Source organism: Camelus ferus, chromosome 2, assembly GCF_009834535.1.
Source record: "Camelus ferus isolate YT-003-E chromosome 2, BCGSAC_Cfer_1.0, whole genome shotgun sequence".
NCBI classification, from domain to species: domain Eukaryota; kingdom Metazoa; phylum Chordata; class Mammalia; order Artiodactyla; family Camelidae; genus Camelus; species Camelus ferus.
This window is the reverse complement of record NC_045697.1, coordinates 113014924-113034005: the sequence shown is the minus strand read 5'-3', so window position 1 is coordinate 113034005 and position 19082 is coordinate 113014924. Positions and strand designations below refer to the sequence as shown.

General features: G+C 41.3%; 1 protein-coding gene across 1 annotated transcript in view; it reads left to right on the top strand.

The window, feature by feature from the left end:
- Positions 1-19082, top strand: part of TMA16 (translation machinery associated 16 homolog) — a 30860-nt gene extending 11778 nt beyond the window's left edge. Inside the window, exons 3-7 of the mRNA XM_032465653.1 lie at positions 9920-9957; positions 11169-11253; positions 12357-12505; positions 16138-16180; positions 17673-19082. Of these exons, the coding sequence (XP_032321544.1) occupies positions 9920-9957; positions 11169-11253; positions 12357-12505; positions 16138-16180; positions 17673-17853 (496 nt within the window). The 3' untranslated portion in view covers positions 17854-19082. The remainder of the gene's footprint in view (positions 1-9919; positions 9958-11168; positions 11254-12356; positions 12506-16137; positions 16181-17672) is intronic.

Genomic DNA, 19082 nt, shown 5'->3' with positions numbered 1-19082 from the left:
TTTCACTGGGGCTTCTTATTTTTTCATGTGGATTCAAATTGCTATCTACCATCCTTTCATTTCAGCCAGAAAGCTCCCTTTAGTGTTTCTTGTAGGGCAGGTCTGCAAGCAACAGATTCTCTCATTTTTGTTCATCTGAGAATGCCTTCAATTTTTCCTTTGCTTCTACAGGATTGTGCTTCATTTTAAAGTTTCACTGTGTATAGAATTTCAGTCTTCCTTGAACACTTGGAATCTGTCATCCCTCAGCCTTCTGGCTTCTATGGTTCTGATAAGAAGTCAGCTGTTAATCTTACTGAGGATCCTTTGTGTGCGATGAATCACTTTTCTCCTGATGTTTTCAAGATGTCCTCTTTGTCTTTGAATAGTTTGACAATGATATGCCTAGGTGTGGATCTCTGAGTTCATCCTACACGGAGTTTGTTAAGCTTCTTGGGTGTATAATTAATGTTTTTCATCAAATTGGGAAGTTTTGGGCCATTTTCTCAAATATCCTTTCTGTCCTCTCTGTCCTCCCCTTCTGTGACTCCCATTATGCATATGTTGGTGTGCTTTGTGGTGTCCCCCTAGGCCTCTGAGACTTAATTTTTCTCTTTTTACTTTCCGTTGCTCAGGTTGGATAATTTCCCCTGACTTATTCTTATGTTTGCTCGTCTTTGTCCAGTAGGTCCAAACCTCTGGAGTTCTTCAGGAACAGTTTCTATTGTATGCTATTTTTAACCCCCGAGTATGGGCCATACTTTCCTGTTTCTTTGTGTCTCCTAATTTTTTGTTCAAAACTGGACATTTTAAATATTGCAGTCTGACAGTCCTGTTAATCACATATGACCTACCCCTATCCTTGATCAGGTTCACTGTTGTTTTGCTGTTGCTGTTTGCTTTGTGACTTTCCTGGACTGATTTTGTAAAGTCTGTTTGTTGTGTGTGACCTTTGAAGCTTCTGCTCAGTTAGTGGCCAGCTAATATTTAGGCAGTGATTTCTTTAAGTTCCTTTAATAAGTTTCTCAATGTTTGCTGAGGGGCTCTGTTAGTCTGTTGGACATGCTTCCGATACTCCAGTAGGCAGTTTATAGACTTCATTTCCATTTGAAGAGCCTCATGGTTGTCCAGAGGTGAGAAAATAGGACCTTCTCAGATCTTTCCTTGGCGTGAACACAGTCCTGAATACACCATTCCTGCGAGTATGTTGAAGCTAGTTTTTCAAAGCCCTCTATCAGCCTTCCATTTCTTAGTTTTTCCTTTTAATGTTTTGGTCAGCCTTTTGTTAGCCCCTAACTGGTAACATCACTCAGGCGGCTGCTGTGTTAGTTGCTGCCGATTTGTTTTTGAGGAGCAACCTGGGGGGAGGGCTGCTTCCACAGAGAGCTCTGAGTTAGATTAAATAAAAGCAGAGTAACTGAGAATGGAGCTTTTCAGTGTGCTGCCGGCTGGGCCAAATGGCGACAGTTCTCAGGGTGAACTTTTGGGGAGCTCCCATCCTGTTGTGTCTGTCCTGGTGGCTGCTAGGAGGAGTTGCTGGTCCAGAGCTGGGAAGAGGGGGATGGGGTATAAACACCCCAGATTTGCTGTCCTTACTGAGATTGGGTCATTTTTCTCGAGTAAATGCTCCTTGGATTGCTGCAAGCCTTTCATTTCTATACTTCTAAAAAGTTGATTTTGACAGGCTTTGTCAGTGCTCTCTTGGCCCCTGTGGGGGAGCAGATTTTTGTAAGTTCTGATTCTGCCATTCTGAAAGTTGGCCTATATTCTTGATGTGAAGGATTCATAGGAAAATTTTCTTCCTAGGAAAACAAAATACGTATGTAACACCTCTTCTTTTCTTGTCTCCTTGTCCCTTGGTCCCCCCTTCTCTGGTCAGCAGCACACACTGTGTAATTTGCCTGTTCTCCCCTCCATCTCTGGCCTTTGAGGGTCCCCAGGAACTGCTATGAAAACAAGAAGTCCCTTAAAATGAAGTTATGAAGGCAAAGTGGAAAGCATCAGTTTGATGATTTTAATGGCACTGGATGCATCTGCACACTGGCTGACAGAAAGAAGCCAGCACTTTCACTGTTGCAAGTTGATTCCTTGCCCAAGACCAGGAGGGCTTAGCTGGCTCACAAATTATGTGACTAGAAGTTTTCTTGAAAAAAGTAGTCAACTGCTATGATAGTGTAGTCAAATTTTCTTTTTTTTTTTTTTTTTTTTTTGTAAGGGAGGGTCTTTTTACGTTAAAGTTTGTTATAATGATTTTATTGCTTTAAAACAGTAATTTTCAAGCTTCAGTTACTTACGTATCACTCTGATGAATTTTGCTGTATCTTTTTGACATATGCTGCTTGCATGATTTTTCCATCACCTGTACCACTGCTTCACAAACTTCAGTGTGCATGAGGCACACCTGTCAGGAGTGCTGAAACAGTTTGTGGGCCTCACGCCCAGAGGTTTCCATTCAGAAGGGTTTGCATTTCTGGCAAGTTTCTAGTCATGTTGCTTCTGGTTCAGGCACTGATCTATCATGTTCTTTAATTTACATTCTTTAGAAATCTTTTACCCTTGACTATTATTGTTTTTAAAGGAGACATTTTATCTCTGTTGAAACCAACTAGATACTGTTGCCTTCCCCGAATGATTTGAGCTCGAGGCGTGGTTACTTATTTTTGATGGAAAGATTAGCAAAGGTTGGAAGACTTGTAAAATAAACTAACATTAAGCTAAGTTTTCTCCTTAATGTAATTGGAAAGGATCTAAAGAAAATGAGGGGAAAGGTAACTTGCTTATTACCATTTGATTACAGATTGTTCAATTCTGTGTATATGAACTGCCTGAAAATTGGCTTACATAGTACACACCTTATGTAGTGGTATGCATGCAGTATTTTAGGAAATAATGCTTTAGACTATGACTGAGTACTTTGCTTCACTGTAAATATTTGTGATGTTTGTATGTTGTCAAGTATATTCAGGAGCTTATGGATTGATTTAATGTTGATTTACAGTCAACATTATAGAAGAATCATGGAAGGATAAAACAGAACAACATTGCTAACCTCACATTTAAAACTTGTCCTAAAGAAGTTCTGTTGTTGGCCATGGCTCTATTTTAATAGTACAGAGTTGAAAGACATCATTTAATTCTTTTCTTCTTGGGCAGCGTTCCAAACAGATGGAGTGTTCTCTTTTTTCTCATGTATTTTAAAGAAGTCACCCTTGTGGCAGTCATAGCGCCAGAAGCAAACACATGTAGTTTTAGTAGCGTCTGACATTTTACGAAACAGGCATTTAGTAGTGTCTGACATTTTATGAAACGGGCATTTAGTAGTGTCTGACATTTCATGAAACCTGTCATAAGTGTCAGCTTTTTGAGCAGCGGCAGCAGGGACCACGAGTCCTACTTAAACAAGCGGGAGCGTGGTCACGGAGAGTGTCCCGAGATGCTGCTGGGCCCCTGCCCTACAGCAGTATGTCTAGCAAGGCAGAAATGGTGAGTTGCATATTTTCAAGAGATGGTTGGTGACAAGATCCTCAGACTGTTGGGGCAACTGTAAGCAGGATGATAGAAAAGGTGCCATCAGGCCTTAACTTGAACGTCAGGTGCCTGTGGCTTCTTAGAAATAAACAGCAGTTATCAGCTACTGTTTTAGTTATCTATCACTGCGTAAGAAACTATCCTACGGCTCAGCAGTGTGAAACAAAGTTTTTCAGTCAGGAATCCCAGTGCCACTTACCTAGGTGCATTGGCTCGGTGTCCTGCAAGGTTACAATCAAGGTGTTGGCTGGGGCTGCATTCATCTCAGAGCTTGATAGGAAAAGGTTTTGCTGACAGGCTATTCATACAGCAATGGATAGACCTCAGTCTTGGCTGGCCATTGGCTGGAGATGTCAGTTCCTTGCCACGTGAGCCTCTTCATAGGGCTGCTTACAGCATGGCAGTGTGACTCCCCCAGAGCAAAGGCTCTGAGACAGAGAGAGCGGGGGTGACCAGGATGGAAGACAGTGTTTGTAACATAATTTCCAAATGACATGCATCGCTGTTGCACCGTCTCACTCGTTAGAGGTGAGTCACTAGGTCCAGCCACACTCAGGGAAGACAGGGCCATGACTGTCAAAGCAGTAAGCAGCAGCACTGGGGGCCGTCTTAGGTATTACCACCTCCTCGTGGTGCCTGCCTGCCTAAGGAGGAAGAGTACCCAGGTGGGCTGGAGTATCTGGTCTCTGCACATTAACACAGAACCCGGGACTCTTTGTGCCAGTTCCTAAGTTTCGTTTTTAGGGGAAGATCGGGGAGGGTATTTGCTAGGGGCAGTGCCTTTGACCGGAGGAAGAGGGCACAGACTCGAACTTCTGGATTCATCAGGTTGACCCTCAGAGATGGACTCTAATGACCTAAAGACACGGCAGGGGCGCAGAGCAGCGTGGAAAAGAGTCAGGCGTTCTTCATCTTTAGCGTTTGAACATGCTGATTCAGGATTATATGAAATACTGCTTCTGTTCCTGTTGAAAGAAACTGGTACAGTTTGAAGACTAGTGCATTTCAATTGATGGGCAGTTTACAGGCAAGTAGTTATTCTGTATCATGATTTTAGCTTTATTTTATGACTTCTCAGCATAGCAACATTTTGTGGCTGCGTACTGTCCTATTCTGTCCTGCTAGGTATGTAGCAAAGAACTCTAGATACCAGTGAAAATGACTTAATATGGAAAATTAACACAGAAACTAAGCATAATGGGTAACAACTAGGAAACAACTGTTTTTGAGGATTAATCTCAAATCTCTCTTCTCTTCATCTCAGCTGACACCACTGTAATTTAGGTGCCGTTGAGTTCATTCAGAACAATGGCAAACTTGACTTGTAAGTGGACTCTTCCTTCCAGGCTGATTCAAAAGGAATGAATTCTCCTCAAAGCCTTTTTCTACCTGGTTATGAAGTGTTCTTTCTTTTTTTTTTAAATCAACTTTGAGGTATAAATAATATATGACAAAATAGACATATTACAAGCGTACAGAGTTTGAGTTTTGGTAATACATAGTGCAGCCACCGTGATCAGCAGACGTAGAGTGCGTTTTCATCCTTCTAAAGATCTTCCCAGTCAGTTCTCCACCCTCCACCCCTAGCCTTAGACACCCGTTGATTTGCTCTGTATCTGTTTTTTTTTTTTTTTAATAGACTTAATTTTTAGAGCAGTTTAGGGTTTACAGCAGAATTGTGCAGAAAACAGAGTTTGCACATAGCCCTCCCCACCCACACATACATCCTCCCCTACCTTCAGCATCCCACATTGGTGAGGCATATTTGGTACAATCGATGAACCAACAGCGACACATTGTTCTCAACCAAAGTCCATAGTTCACATTAGGGCTCACTCTTGATGTTGTACATTCTATGAGCTTTGACAAACGCATAATGACATGTAGCCACCACTATAGTATCATACAGAATAATTTCATTGCCCTAAAAGCCCCTGTGCTCGGTCTATTCATCCCTCCCTCCCTCTCCCCAAACCCCTGGAAACCATGATCTTTTTATTGTTTCTGTAGATTTGCTCTGTATCTTGATGGATGAGATTTGTCTTTCTAATGTTTCATATAAATGCAGTCATGCTGTAGGCAGTTTTTTATGCTAGCTTTTTTCTGTTTGCATAGTATTTGTGAAGTTTATCCATGTTATTGCATATTTTAGTTGTCCTTCTCCATTATTACTGAGTAGTATTACGTTGTATGGCTGTGCAGTGTGTTTATCCACTTACAGGTTGATGGTTATTTGGAGTGTTTATAGTTTGTGGCTCTTTTCCAGATCTGCTCTGTTGGGTTAAGTGCCTACCCACTTGCTTTTATAAAAACAGTTTGCCTCACTGGAAAGCAGCTATGCCCATTCGTTTCATGTTGTTCGCAGCTGCTTTGAGACCACAAAGGCAGAGATGAGTAGTTGGGATGGACCAACCACGTGGCCCTCAAAGCCTAGCATGTTACTGTCCTGCCATTTAAGCAGGAATGATCAACCCCTGCTGTTACATGCAGATAAAGCTACCAGAGCATTCACATGCGGGGGTTTTGTGTACGTAGGTTTCCATTTTTTTTTTCAGTTCTTAGAACTGGAATTGCTGGTTCATACAGTAGATACATGTTTAAGTATATAAGAAATTGAATTTTTAAGAAATTGTTTAAGAGAATGAGGTCATGTGGTAGGTGTAATTTTTAGTATATAAGAAATTGCCTTATCTGAAGTGGCAGTATCATTTTATCTTTTCACCACTAATGTATAAGAGTTACATTCACTCTGTATCCTCTTAAACATGTTGTATTATCAGTTTTAAAATAGATTTTAGCCAATCTGGTAGGTGTACGGTAGTATGTCATTGGTGGTTTTAATTTGTACTTCTTGATGACTAGTGATATTAAATAAATTTTCATGTGCTTATTGGTCACTTTATGTCTTTGATGAAAAATCTGTTAAAATCTTTTTTTGGTTTTGAATTGGTTTTCTGTTGTTAAGTAGTAAGAACTATTGGTATATTCTTAATGCAAGTCTTTAGTTAGTTATTAGTCTTGTGAATATGTTATCCCCTTCTTGTGCTTAAAAAATTTTTATAAAAAAGGCTTTATTTTATTTCTTCAGTTTTCTAGTTGTTTAAAGTGGGAGAGTAAATCTGGTCTGCTTTGTTAGGGCAGGGACAGTGGGTTTTTTCTTCATTGCTGTGGCTAACAAAGTGTTGCAAAAACTGGCCATTCAGAGGTCTTTCCTGAATGAGTTAGAATTTAGAATAGCAACAGTAGGAAGCGTATATCACCTAGACCGTTTCTTTTTAAACAACTCGACCGTGGTGTAATTTCTGTATAGTAAACTACACATATTTCAGATGTGCAATTTGATAAATTTTGATAGATATATTCAGCTATGAAGCCACTACCACAATTAAGATACCTAACATTTCCACCACTCCCCAAGAGGTACAGTTTTCAAATTCCCAATTTATCCCTTCCCAACCCCTCTGCCCCCTGGTAACCATGAGTCTGTTTTCTATGTCTGTGAATCTGTTTCTGTTTTGTAGATAAGTTCATTTGTGCCCTTTTTTTAGATTCCACATATAAGCGATATCATATGGTATTTTTCTTTTCTCTTTTTTTTTTACTGCACTTTTTTTAAATTTACATGTATGTACTGTTCATTGTTTCTAAGATTGTTTAGAGCTTTAGCTTTTTAAACTTAATATGGTTATCAAAGGAATAAAGCCAACCACAACATAAGAATTAATTCAAAAAGATACATACACCCTGCTATTAACAGCAACATTATTTATAATTGCCAAGACATGCAAGCATCCCAAGGGCACATCAACAGATGAATAAAGAAGATGCAACATTGGAATACAACTTGCCCATAAGAAAGAAGGATATTTTGCTATTTGTGGCCCTTCATTCACTTTTTTTTTCACTTCAAAAACCAGAGTTTTATAACTGGCATAAACCTTTCCATTGTGTCAAAAAAGCCCCAAAATACCTAGAAATAAACTTAATCAAGGAGGTTACCTATACTCTGAAAACCAAAAACCAAAATGACACAAAGAAATGAAAAGATATCTTGTGCTCTTGGATTGGAAGAATCAACACTATCAAAACAGCCACATTACCCAAAGCAATCCACAGATCCAGTGCAACCCCTGTCAAAATACTCATGACATTCCTCACAGAGCTAGAACAAACAATTCCAAATAGGAAGCACAGAAGACCTCGAACAGCCAAAGCCATCTATTGTAGGTCATTTTTTGTTTTTGTTTTTTTCTCTCTTTCTTCTTTTTGTTGTCTTGTCTTATGGCTTGATGACTAGAGAAGGTCCTTTAACATTTGTTGTAAAGCTGGTTTGGTGGTGCTGAATTCTTTCAGCTTTTGTTTATCTGTGAAGCATTTGATTTCTCCATCATCTGAATGAGAGCCTTGCTGGATAGAGTATTCTTGGTTGTAAGTTTTTCCCTTTCATCACTTTAAATATATCATGCCACTCCCTTCTGGCCTGTAGAGTTTCTGCTGAAAAATTAGCTGATAACCTTATGGGAGTTCCCTTGTATGTTATTTGTTGCTTTTCTCTTGCTGATTTTAGTATTTTCTCCTCATCCTTAATTTTTCTTAATTTGATGACTACATGTCTTGGAGTGTTCCTCTTTGGGTTGATCCTGTGGAACTCTCTGCACTTCCTGGACTTGGGTGACTGTTTCCTTTCCCAAGTTGGGGAAGTTTTTAGCACTTATCTCTTCAAATATTTTCTCAGGTTCTTTCTCTCTCTCTTTGCTTTCTGGGACCCCTGTAACTCGAATATTAGTGTGCTTCATTGTTGTCCCAGAGGTCTCTTAAACTATGCTCATTCCTTTTCATTCTTTTTTCTTTTTTCTTTTCTGCGGTAGTGATTTCCACTCATCTGTCCTCCAGCTCACTGATCCGTTCTTCTGCCTCATTGAGTCTGTTCTTGGTTCCTTCTGGTGTGTTATTCATTTCAGTGATTGTGTTCTTCAGCTCTGTTTTCTAACTTTTTGCTAAAAACTTTGCTTTGTGCATCTATACTCCTCCCGAGTTCTCTGAACATCATCATCATAATTCTAAACTCTTTCTTGGATAAATTGCCTGTCTCCTCATCACTTAAAATTTCTTTTTCTGGGATTGTATCTTGTGCCGTTGCCTGGCATATGTTCCTTTGCTGCCTCATGTTTAAATTTCTGTTTGTATTTTTAGGTAGATCATTTATGTTTCTAAACCTTGGGCAAGTGGCCCTCTGTGGGAAATGCCGTATGCGTCTCAGCAGTACACTCCTCTCTTGTCACCCAAGGGCCAAGGTCCCGCCAGTCCCAGTGTAGAGTCTGGCCTGTGTTTGTGGATTCCTTCCACAGGCGCCTGCCCACTGCTGGGTGAAGCTCTGCCTGGACATCTGGTGGATAGGGCCCTGCCTAGAGACCTTTGTGACTCAGGAAGTCTGCTGATGGGTGGGGCCGTGTTCCCACCCTAATGATCCAGCCAAGACACCAGCCTCCTGGAAAACCCATGTAGATGAACACTCCGGGAATGTCTGCCACCAGAGTTTATGTCTCTTGAGTGAGCTGCAGCCATCCCCCACGTCCCCAGGAGACCCTCCAAAACCAGCAGGCAGATCTGGCCCTGGTTCCTATGAAATCACTGCCTCCGCCCTTGGACCTGTGCATGTGAGATTCTATGTTTGCTTCCCAAGACACTGAAGTCTCCGTTTCCCCCAGACCCGTGGGGCTGCTGGAGTTAAGCCCCACTGAGCTTCAAAACCAGATGTCTTGGGATGTTCTCCCAGTGCCAGAACCCCAGCTGGGGAGCCTGACATGGGGCTCAGAGCTCTCACTCCTATGGGAGTGCCTCTGTGACTTCAGGTTGTGGGTCGCCCAGCTGGGGGGTTATAGGGCCCAATTATATCGTGAGCACTCCCCTCCTGCTGTCTCTCTGTGGTTCCCTAGACCCTTTATTATTTTAGAATAAATGACTTCTTTTTCTTTGGTCATAATTCTTACCAAATTTATGAAAAGTAAACGTTCTGTTTTGTCCTTGTTGAAGTTTAGAAGATGACAGTGATGAATTTTGATCTTGGTGGTAGCCCTTAATCTTCTCGAAGGCACTCATTGCTCTTTTGTTACGAGCATTCTGCATATTATGAAATCCAATCAAGCTTTCCTTTGTGCTTTCAAACTGACTTGTTCTATAGGTGTCCTTTGGTCACTACAGAGTGAAAAAATTTTTTCTAATATTTTGTTCCAGTGTTTAAAAGAAACACATGGTGTTCAGTGTTTCTTCATTAAAAAAATTAATTTCACATGCATAAAAGAATGATTTTTGAATTTAGGTTCTTCGGGCAGTTTTTCTTTTTATTGTTTTCGACAGATTTTTGAAACTTGCTTTGGAAGATTTCTAACACATAAGTACTTTTTCTCCTAAGGTTGAAGAATGACAAGGCGTTGCGTCTCAGCCTTATTGGTAAGTGGATTTATTTATTTGACACTTGGGCCTGAGCATAGTGAAGTTCTTCCCTGTTCATATTTTCGACTTTCTTAGTGAAATGCTATTTTTATCTAAGTGAATTTTCTTTACCAGACTTGATTGAAATAAAGTAAAATCAGTCATTAAATTCTTAGAACAGTGTTAATAATGCCTAGAGCTCAGTTTTTAGGAACTGTTCAGTACCTGCCTGCCTGTCTTCATCCATCCATCTCTCTCTTTCTCAGGTTTAATTCTAGCTCCCTAACCATTAGAATTATGAAGGATTTTGGAAACAGCAATTTATATTTAATGATGTGAATGTATATATCCTCAGTCTGTATCTCAGTGTCACAATCTTCTTGGGGTCAGATTTATTATTGGTCAGTTTGTAGTGACAGATCAGAGGTTTTGAAAGAGTGGCTGCTAGGCTTTATTACTAAAATAAAAGGTATTTGAACCCCTAACTAGTGCTTTATCAGGCGATAGAACTGTATTTCTAGATGGGTTCTCAGCCATCCCGGGTAGGGCCAGTTCTCAATCTGTGATTATCGAGGGATCTAGCCGAAAGTGACACCCCGATGGCAGGTTTACTCGCCGGGATGAGGCCCGTTAGCTCTTTGATAATGAGCGTCAGTCACTCTGCAGTACCTGGCAGATGGCAGGCCTTGTATGCTGAGTGTTTATTTACTAACTTTGAGGCCCTGAGCAGGTTACTCACCCTTTCTCATTTGTAAATGGGGATAACAGTATTAATCCTCATAGGACTGCAAACCTCTTGACAGAGTGCCTGCCGCTTGTTAAATGTTCTGCAGGTACCGTCCTCTTTGTTAATCTAATCAGACTCCTAACTCTTTTAGACAAGTTCTGTCCTTTGCTTTATAAATACTTAGAACTTCACGTACTATGAAAGTATTCTTCTAAACTTTTTTCTATCCTCGGATAAGAAGTATGTACAGAAAAGCATCCCTCCCACCTTTGTCTCTTCCCCAAATTTAAAACGTGATGGTTTAATTTCTGACCGACTGGTTTATTAGCTTTGAGCCTTTAAACCAGTCGGTCAGAAATTAAACCGTCACAAAACCTTATATTTAATATTGAAATAAATTTTGATACTGTTTTAATCACATTGATGTTGAAAATTATAATGAATACCTCTGCTTAAGTTGATGACTTGTGGTGTTAAACTGTCTTGGTTCTTGTTGTTATAGGTGAAAAACTTCAGTGGTTTCAGAGTCATCTTGATCCCAAAAAAGTAGGATATTCAAAGAGAGATGCTTGTGAATTAATTGAAAGGTAAACACTGGGCATGTTATGAGCAAAGGGTCAGTAAGAGGCACCCCCCAGCTTGGTTCTGGAAGAGGCAGAGTTCTGTTCTGGATTCACAGATGAGCAGATGGGCTTTATTATCAAAAGACTTTGGATCCATATACTGGCCTCACCATTTTAGTAGGGTTGTAACCTCTCTGGGCCTCACAGTGGTAGTTCACCCAGTTTCGTGGCTTCTTGGAGAAATGTCATCCAAACTGACATCTGAAGATGGGGGTGAGCAGACTGCGCTGAGGCAGCGTGAAGAGCTCTGGGCAGAGAGAACAAGACGGGAAAGGCCCAGGGGTGAGGGCAGCATATCTAGGGCTCTGCCAGACGTTTAAGGACTGAAGCAGTGGGTTCAAGGAGGGGATTGCGACAGGTGGGATAAACCAGCTGCTGACAGATCTCGGATACCAGTGTAGGAGTTTGGACTGTGCCCAACCACACTGGGAGCTGTAGGACACTTGTGCAGCAAGCACCTGAGATGATCGCATTTCAGCTTTAGGAAGATCACCGTAGTGAGAACGAGGAGAATGGGTGAGGGACAGGCTTTGGCCAGGAGACTGCTGAGAGGCTGATGGAGCAGTCCAGGCAAGAGGTGATATTACTGGCAGTGTGGTCAAGAGAAATGAAAGATGACAGAGATTTTAAGGAGGTTGACATCTCAATCTGTAATGAAGACTTAGATGTGGCATAAAAGGGAGAGAGAGGAGTCAGTGGGGACAGTGGCATTCCTCACTTGGCCACCAGATGAGTGGTCACACTGCTTCCCGTGATGAGGTGGGGGCAAAGGGATGGGGCAGGTTTGGAGGGGCCGTGTGGGGGCAGGGCTGAGGGCAGGTTCAGGTGTCATGCAGTAAGCCTCTTTGGGACATCCAGGAAGTGGTTGAGTATGAGCATACTTTAATGGCAGGCTTTGATTTGGTCACAGAAATTTTGAAAACGGTTGAGTTACCAAGGGAAGGTCTGAGAACTTGAGGAATTCAAGAATATAACAACTTAAAGGCCAGGCGAAGGCTGGGGATTATGTTTAAATGAGGTAATGTAAGCCTTACACTTGTGACGCAAACCGTTTTCTTGTATTTCAGGTATTTAAATCGATTCAGCAGTGAGCTGGAGCAGATTGAGTTGCAGAACAGCATCAAGGACCGGCAGGGCAGGCGGCACTGCTCCCGGGAGACGGTCATCAGGCAGACGGTGGCGCGGGAGCGGCAGCAGTACGAGGGATACGGCTTCGGTGTGTTCGCGGGGCCTGCTCTTCTTCCGCGTCACATTTGGAATCCATTTCAAAATTTAGCTTTACTGACTCTTTAGTTGGGTTTGGCTTTCTTGCTTTGATTTCCTTTCATTTTGAGTATTTGGAATAATTTTTGAATTCACTTTTTCCCCTGCACATTCCCAAACCTGTCGATTCTGACAGTGGCATCGTCTCTGCTGTGGCAGTGCAGGTCCCCCTCTTTCCGGGCGCATACCTAATTTGCTTTGTTGTAGAGTTACTACGTGCCCGTCTCCGGCCACGTTGAAGTTTCTTTGGAGTAGGTGCTGTGTCCTGTCGTCCTTGTCATTCCTGTGGTGATGAGCTGTACTTGTTGGTGCCATTCTTGAGACACTGTAGAAACCAAATTTTCTTTCTTAGCATTGTAGCATTTCTTACAGTTCCTAAAGACAAGTATGCTAATAGCTTAGCGACACTGTCTGAAGAAAAGCGCCTAGTAGGAGAGGAGGGGGCGCTTGTAGACAAGGGCTTGCAAAGCCACACACAGGTGACGACCCAGAAGCTGCACATGGCCTTCAAGTGGTGTTTGATGGGCTTATTGGTTGTCCGTATAAAAAAACCTGCTGCTTTCACGTGAAAAGTTTGATTTTTGGCTTCTCTGAAAACATCGGATGGTCTGATAGCATCTCTGCTGGAGCAGAGTTGCAGCCCCCTTTTTAGACTTGAGCCTGTGGCCTCACGTTTGCCGTGGTCTCAAACCTTCCTTCATTCTCATCCCCTGCCTGGTCCCCGTAGGCATTCCTCTTAAGTGGATTTGCTTGGGGAGTATAGTCAGTGAGATGTTTAGTAGCAAAACTAGGTTTTTAAATTTTAATAGTAACAGCAGTAAAGCGTAGGGCCCTACAGGAAGTATCCTGGGGATGACTGTCGTGTCGGCCCAGCTGCTGGACAGCGGTGCTGCAGGCTGGACAGGCCGGGGCAGCCGGGGTTGTGGCTGGGCCCACCCTGCTGGTTCTTAGGATCGCGGGGTGTACCTCAGCAGCAGCCATCAGGGAACCTTGGAAAAAACAAGATTTCATACGTACAGGTCCTGGAGGGCTCAGGGCACGCCCGAGCGCCATGCAGCGGGGTCTCTGGTGGAGAGGGAGGGAACGGGCACCTGGGGTCCAGCCTTTTTTAGGGTGACAGGTGAGGTGCCTAGGGCCTCACAGGTTCATTCTTGATAAAGGCGTCAGATGGGAGAACAGGTCACTCGGTTGGTCTGGGTGAGCCGCGGCTTTCTCTCAGGGGCACTTCCTGGGTGGGGCAGCCTGGGTTCTTGTCTGGTGGTTTAGCTGGTGGCTGTGTCGGGAGCTGGCTGTCTTAGAGCGGCTCCCCGGGCCGTCCTCCCACCACAGTAGCACTGGAAGCCCCCGAGGAGGTGGCGGTTCTGCTTCGTCTTTCCTAGGAAGTGAGTTTCTTAACTGGAAAAACAACAGAATAGGTACATCTGCACTGAAACTGCGACGGCTTAACTGTGTAACAGGGCCGTTACCCTGCAGATAATAGAAATAGTGCACTTCCTCCCCAGGTTGTTTCAAAGTCAAATGAGACTTTGTTTACCAAGGGCCTGACACAGAACCCGATACAGGAGGTTGGGGGGAGCTCCCGCCAGCCCCGTGTCCTCTTCGCCTACGTCCTTCCCTTCCAAGAGTGTGGACTTTGTCTCTGCGTGTACTCTCCGTTCCTCATTGTCCGTTTTCTTTGGAACCCCTTGAATTAGGCTTTCATAGCCACGGCTCAACTGAAGCCCTCTGTCACCGGCGACCTGTTAGATGCTGAGACAAGCAGTGGCCGTGCTGGGCGCCGACTCTCACTCAGTCCGCTTTCCTGTAGCATTTGATACACATGAGCACTTCATTCTCTCGTCACACACTTTATTCGGGGTGCAAGACCCTGACCTGTCCTGGTTTTCCTCCTGGTTCACTGGCCGTGGCTTCAGGTTCCCCAGTGGAATCCTCATTTCCTCGCAAACTAAACATTGACCCACGTCCCTGTCCTTGGGCCTCTCCTTTTTTCTGTTTACACCAATTTCTGAGCTGACCTCATTCAATCCTGTGGCTTTGTATACCATCTAAATGCTCATAACTTCCAGATTTATATTGACCATCCTAACTTGTCCCTAGAACTCCAGACTTGCATTATCAAACTTGGGTTTCTCCAGATCTCTGCTTGAATGTCTTATCTCAGACTTGACATGTCCCAAAGCAAAATCCAGCTTTTCTCCTAAAACCAGGTCCTCCTACAAGATCTGCATTTCAGGCAGTGACGTCACCACACACCCAGTTGCTCCTGTCAGAAACCCTGGGGATCGTCTCATGTTCCACACCCAGCTGTCAGGGAAACGTGCTTGGAGTCTGATGGCTTTCTTCACTGCCCCCACCCCGCCAAGCTCAGGCCACTGTCATCTCAGCCCTGCCTTCCTAACAGCCTCCCAGCTGGTCGCTGTGCTCAGTCCGTTCACCAGGCAGCCTCCAGTTTAATTAACAGTAGATGACAAAGCACATCCAAGGTCAGACACTGCTCAGTGGGGAGTGAGCCAGTCCTGAGACTCAGACCTGGTGTCCATCCACTTAGGCCACAGTGCTGCTCCAGAGTCCAGGAACGTGTATGGGGAAGGAACAGAGCTTTGTGAATGCCAAGTTCATGGGTGTCTGCAAACGTGGACAGATTGTCCCCACCTTCCTGTTGATAAGGTTCAGAGAAGACTAGCCACTAACATCTCCCTCTCCTGCCTCTTGGTGGTGTAACTATTTTTGACTCATTTTATTAGGATTTTTTTTTTTTTTTTAAATTTGTGCTTTGTTTACACCTTTTAAACACCTGGCCCCCATACTCTTTATTTTCTGAAGTTGTTGCAAAAGTCAGGCATTACAGTTGTGTCAGACTTTTTAATTTTATCTTTTTCATTAATTGATACTAGGTTTTATTTAATATTTTATTGCACTGACCCGAATTTTTGCAGCAGTTTCCATTTTCTGTTACACATGTCTCATGTTCCATCAACAAGGGTGACCCACGTACTGCTTTATTATTAACTTTCTGATCATGGTAAGGAACTGTCACACACGTTGTTTTTATTAAACATGGGTTTCACTTTTATTGAACTTTATTGAGCATCTATTGATTACAGTTTATTTAAATTTCTTTTTTCCTTTTTAAATATTTTTTACATTAAATAATCCTTACATCCTCTACCTTGCCAAAGTGAAGTATATGTTCAAAAAAAAATTGTACTTTTCACCAAGGAAATATATAAAACCACCTAGCATATTGTTTTAGGGAATTGATAGTTAGAATCTGCCAGGTACCTTTGTGGTTTAAAATTAGGACAGGGTTTATTTTGTTGATAGGTTTGTTTTATTTTATTGATTCTGTGCTGGAATGCATTATTTAATAGTATTCTTTTTGATGCGCCTTCTTAAACTGAGTCACTTATACCTGTAAAACTTCTCACACAGCGTTATAGTCGTGCTTGGAGATTCTGTTTTGCCTCAGATGCTCTTACTGTTTGTCAGTGACTGTTTGTTGTTTCTGAGATAATAAATGAGGAGACTATAAAATGTTGTCGTAGAAAACATTGCCTAACAGATATACATGATTTTCTTTCCCAGAGATTCCAGACATTTTAAATGCAAGTAACCTGAAAACTTTTAGGTGAGTCTGTTGCCTTTATTGTTCTTGGAAGCTGCACGTAAGATACATGAGACATAACCTTTCTTCCCTTTTGAATCTAGACATTAGAGGCAAAAGAAAATCAGGGGATTCTTTTTAACCTTTTCTTTTTCATCAAAGGAAGAATTTTCTTAAGTTGTGTTTGTTGGAAACGCCTGATATACACTGAAATGACAGTGACCTGCTGGTTTTATTACTCAGAATATTTTAAAATTCTTTAATACAATACTTAAAAGAACTTGTTCTCACTTTTCTTTTAAAACAAACTATTAGCAGCAGATTTGATGGCTCAGAGTCCTATCCCCAGGCTGCAGCACCCTTTTCTGGAGAAGATGGTCAGTGGGAAGGGGTGCCAGGGAGGTGGTTAAATCCTAAAGAACCAGTTGGCCTGGTGGTCTCTAATAGTGCCTTTGTGACCAGAGAGGGCAGTGAGTAGGATTTCAATTTTTTAAGTTTTCAAACATGGGTACTTTGTTTTCAGAAAATAATTTTTATTAATCATTTTGGTCTTAGCTAGACCATGTTGATTGGTCTGCAAATTTAATTGAAATTAGATAAATTTAAGTCCATATTATTTGAAATCCTTAAGCTCAGTGTATTTTTATACTTCTGAATTCATAGAAAATATTTAGGTTTCATAAAATATTAGCTCTAATAGGATTTATTGATCATATTTAAGAAATAGTTCACTTTTTAGCTTAGCTATACATTTACAATGTAAGTGCATGGAGCTTGAGATTCTCTTTATACCTTAATTTTTTTTTTTTGCCTGCAACGTTAATTAATCAGACGTATAGATGTTCTCTTTGTTCCTAAAACTGTGTGTGTTCTGCCTCCCCCAAAGAAAGCCAGAAAGGAGAAGAAATTAGCATAAACTGTTGGTATCACTGGTTAGAGTTCAGTTCTCAGAACAGTCTTCACATTGCTCCTGAAGTAATTAAACATAGGATTGTCACAGAAACGGTGAAGTTGAAAAATGGAAAGTTTTCTATTAGAACCATAAAAATTGTTTTATTACTGAAACTTGTGACTTACCACTGTGTGTGAGAAGAAAAACCTTTCTGACTATGCATTTTGGAGATTTTCCAGGATGATATAGTTCCTACTTCTGAGATTTCCTGGTACCATGTGTCCTGATGGAGAGAAGTGTTCAGGTTAGGGAGGATAAAAAGTGAAACTTCTGCCTAATGTTTTCCTGTGTTGCTTTGGAAATTTTGAATATGTGGAATTCTCTGTACAGTTAATTGCTATTGTTGGTTAATAAGAATTGCAGTAAGTATGGAAAAAGCAAACCTCAGTTCTTGGGACACTGGTTTTTTTTTTTTTCCCTAGTGCATTTGTATTGTTTCTTCCTAGGGCATTTGAAACTGCTGTAAATTGTAAGCTTTCTGCTACTTTCAGAGTTTTGCATATTGACTTTACTGCTTCTCCAGCTCACCCCACACCAACTGTCTGCATTCTCTCTTCTGTCTAGGGAGTGGGATTTGGATCTGAAGAAACTGCCAAACATTAAAATGAGAAAAATTTGTGCTAATGATGCAGTGCCGAAGAAGTGCAAGAAGAAAACCGTCACAGCTGTAGACGGAGATTTAGGGGAATTGGAACTAAAAGATGAATCAAGTGACACGGATGAGGAAATGACTGCAGTGGACTAACTGCCTTTCTTTGCTCAAAATAATTTGAGAGCTTCAAGTTATACTTGATGATGGTAAATAGTCCAGATACAAGAATTTGCTATTTAGCTGATTCTCTTATATAAAGAGAATCCTGTTTTTAGTTTCAAAAACGGTGTTATGATTGTCACTTAAAAGTGAATGTTGGTTTTCATTTACATTAAGTTGTTAGAATAGATAGAAGTGGTCTGCACAGTGCATGTAATCTGAATTTCTGGGGCTGGGAGAGCAATATGAATGAGGGAGAATGTAGTTTTTCCCCTGTGTTTACTTAGAATCATCTAATCTCACATTTTGGAGCATGGACAGCAACTATTTGCTGAAAGGTTACAATGGATACTTCTTGAGCAGTGATGACAGCAAAATTCCTTTTTAGTAATAATGTTTCACTGTTCTTCCTCTTACGCATTAAACCTATTTTCTTTCCTTATAGAATAGGGAAAACGTGAAATGGAAATTAGATACACTCATGGATTCTGCATTGCTATTATTTATTATCTTTGAGCCAGAGTTAGTTAAATAGTTTAAAAAAATCACTATTCTTGTTATGTTGCTCTCCTACACTTAATCGTTTATCTTGGTAAAGGGTATAAATGATTTCAGGTTAGCTGTTTGGTTTGTGTATTATTTTTTTTGCTTTCTCAATGTGAAAAGTGATAGATATGTATTTGTGGAAACAGAACTAGAGATGAGAGAACCAGTTGTTGCAGTTGTATTATTTTCCTCTAAGTGATAGGTTAAATGGACATATAAAACAACTCGATGTTTCCAGTAACATGAAAAACATGGAGGTGGTAGAATGTGCTTCACTGAACTTGTTAAACGCAGGCATCTTCTAGTCTGTTTCTAAACAATGGAGTGCAAGCGTGTTTGAGTATTTTCAAGAAACAAAATTCTGTATGAAGTAACTCAATATCAACTAAGTCTTGTTAACAGCTTTTTTACTTCAGAAAATTAAAAAACTTATTTCTATAATTTCACTTCTTAAGGTTCTAATTTAATTTTCAGTGATTTAACTGATGCTGACTTGCTTTGGCTTTACTAATCTGTGCAAAAGTATGGTTTTGTGATTACATCATAAGTTCCTGTCTCTTTAGTCATTGGAAATTTTTCTTGTTGAGGGGAAAGGGGTTCAGTTTTAGTTTCAAAATGGCTATAAACACTGAGTGGTAAGTTACAGTAAAGAATAAAAATGTTTTTATCTGGTCTGA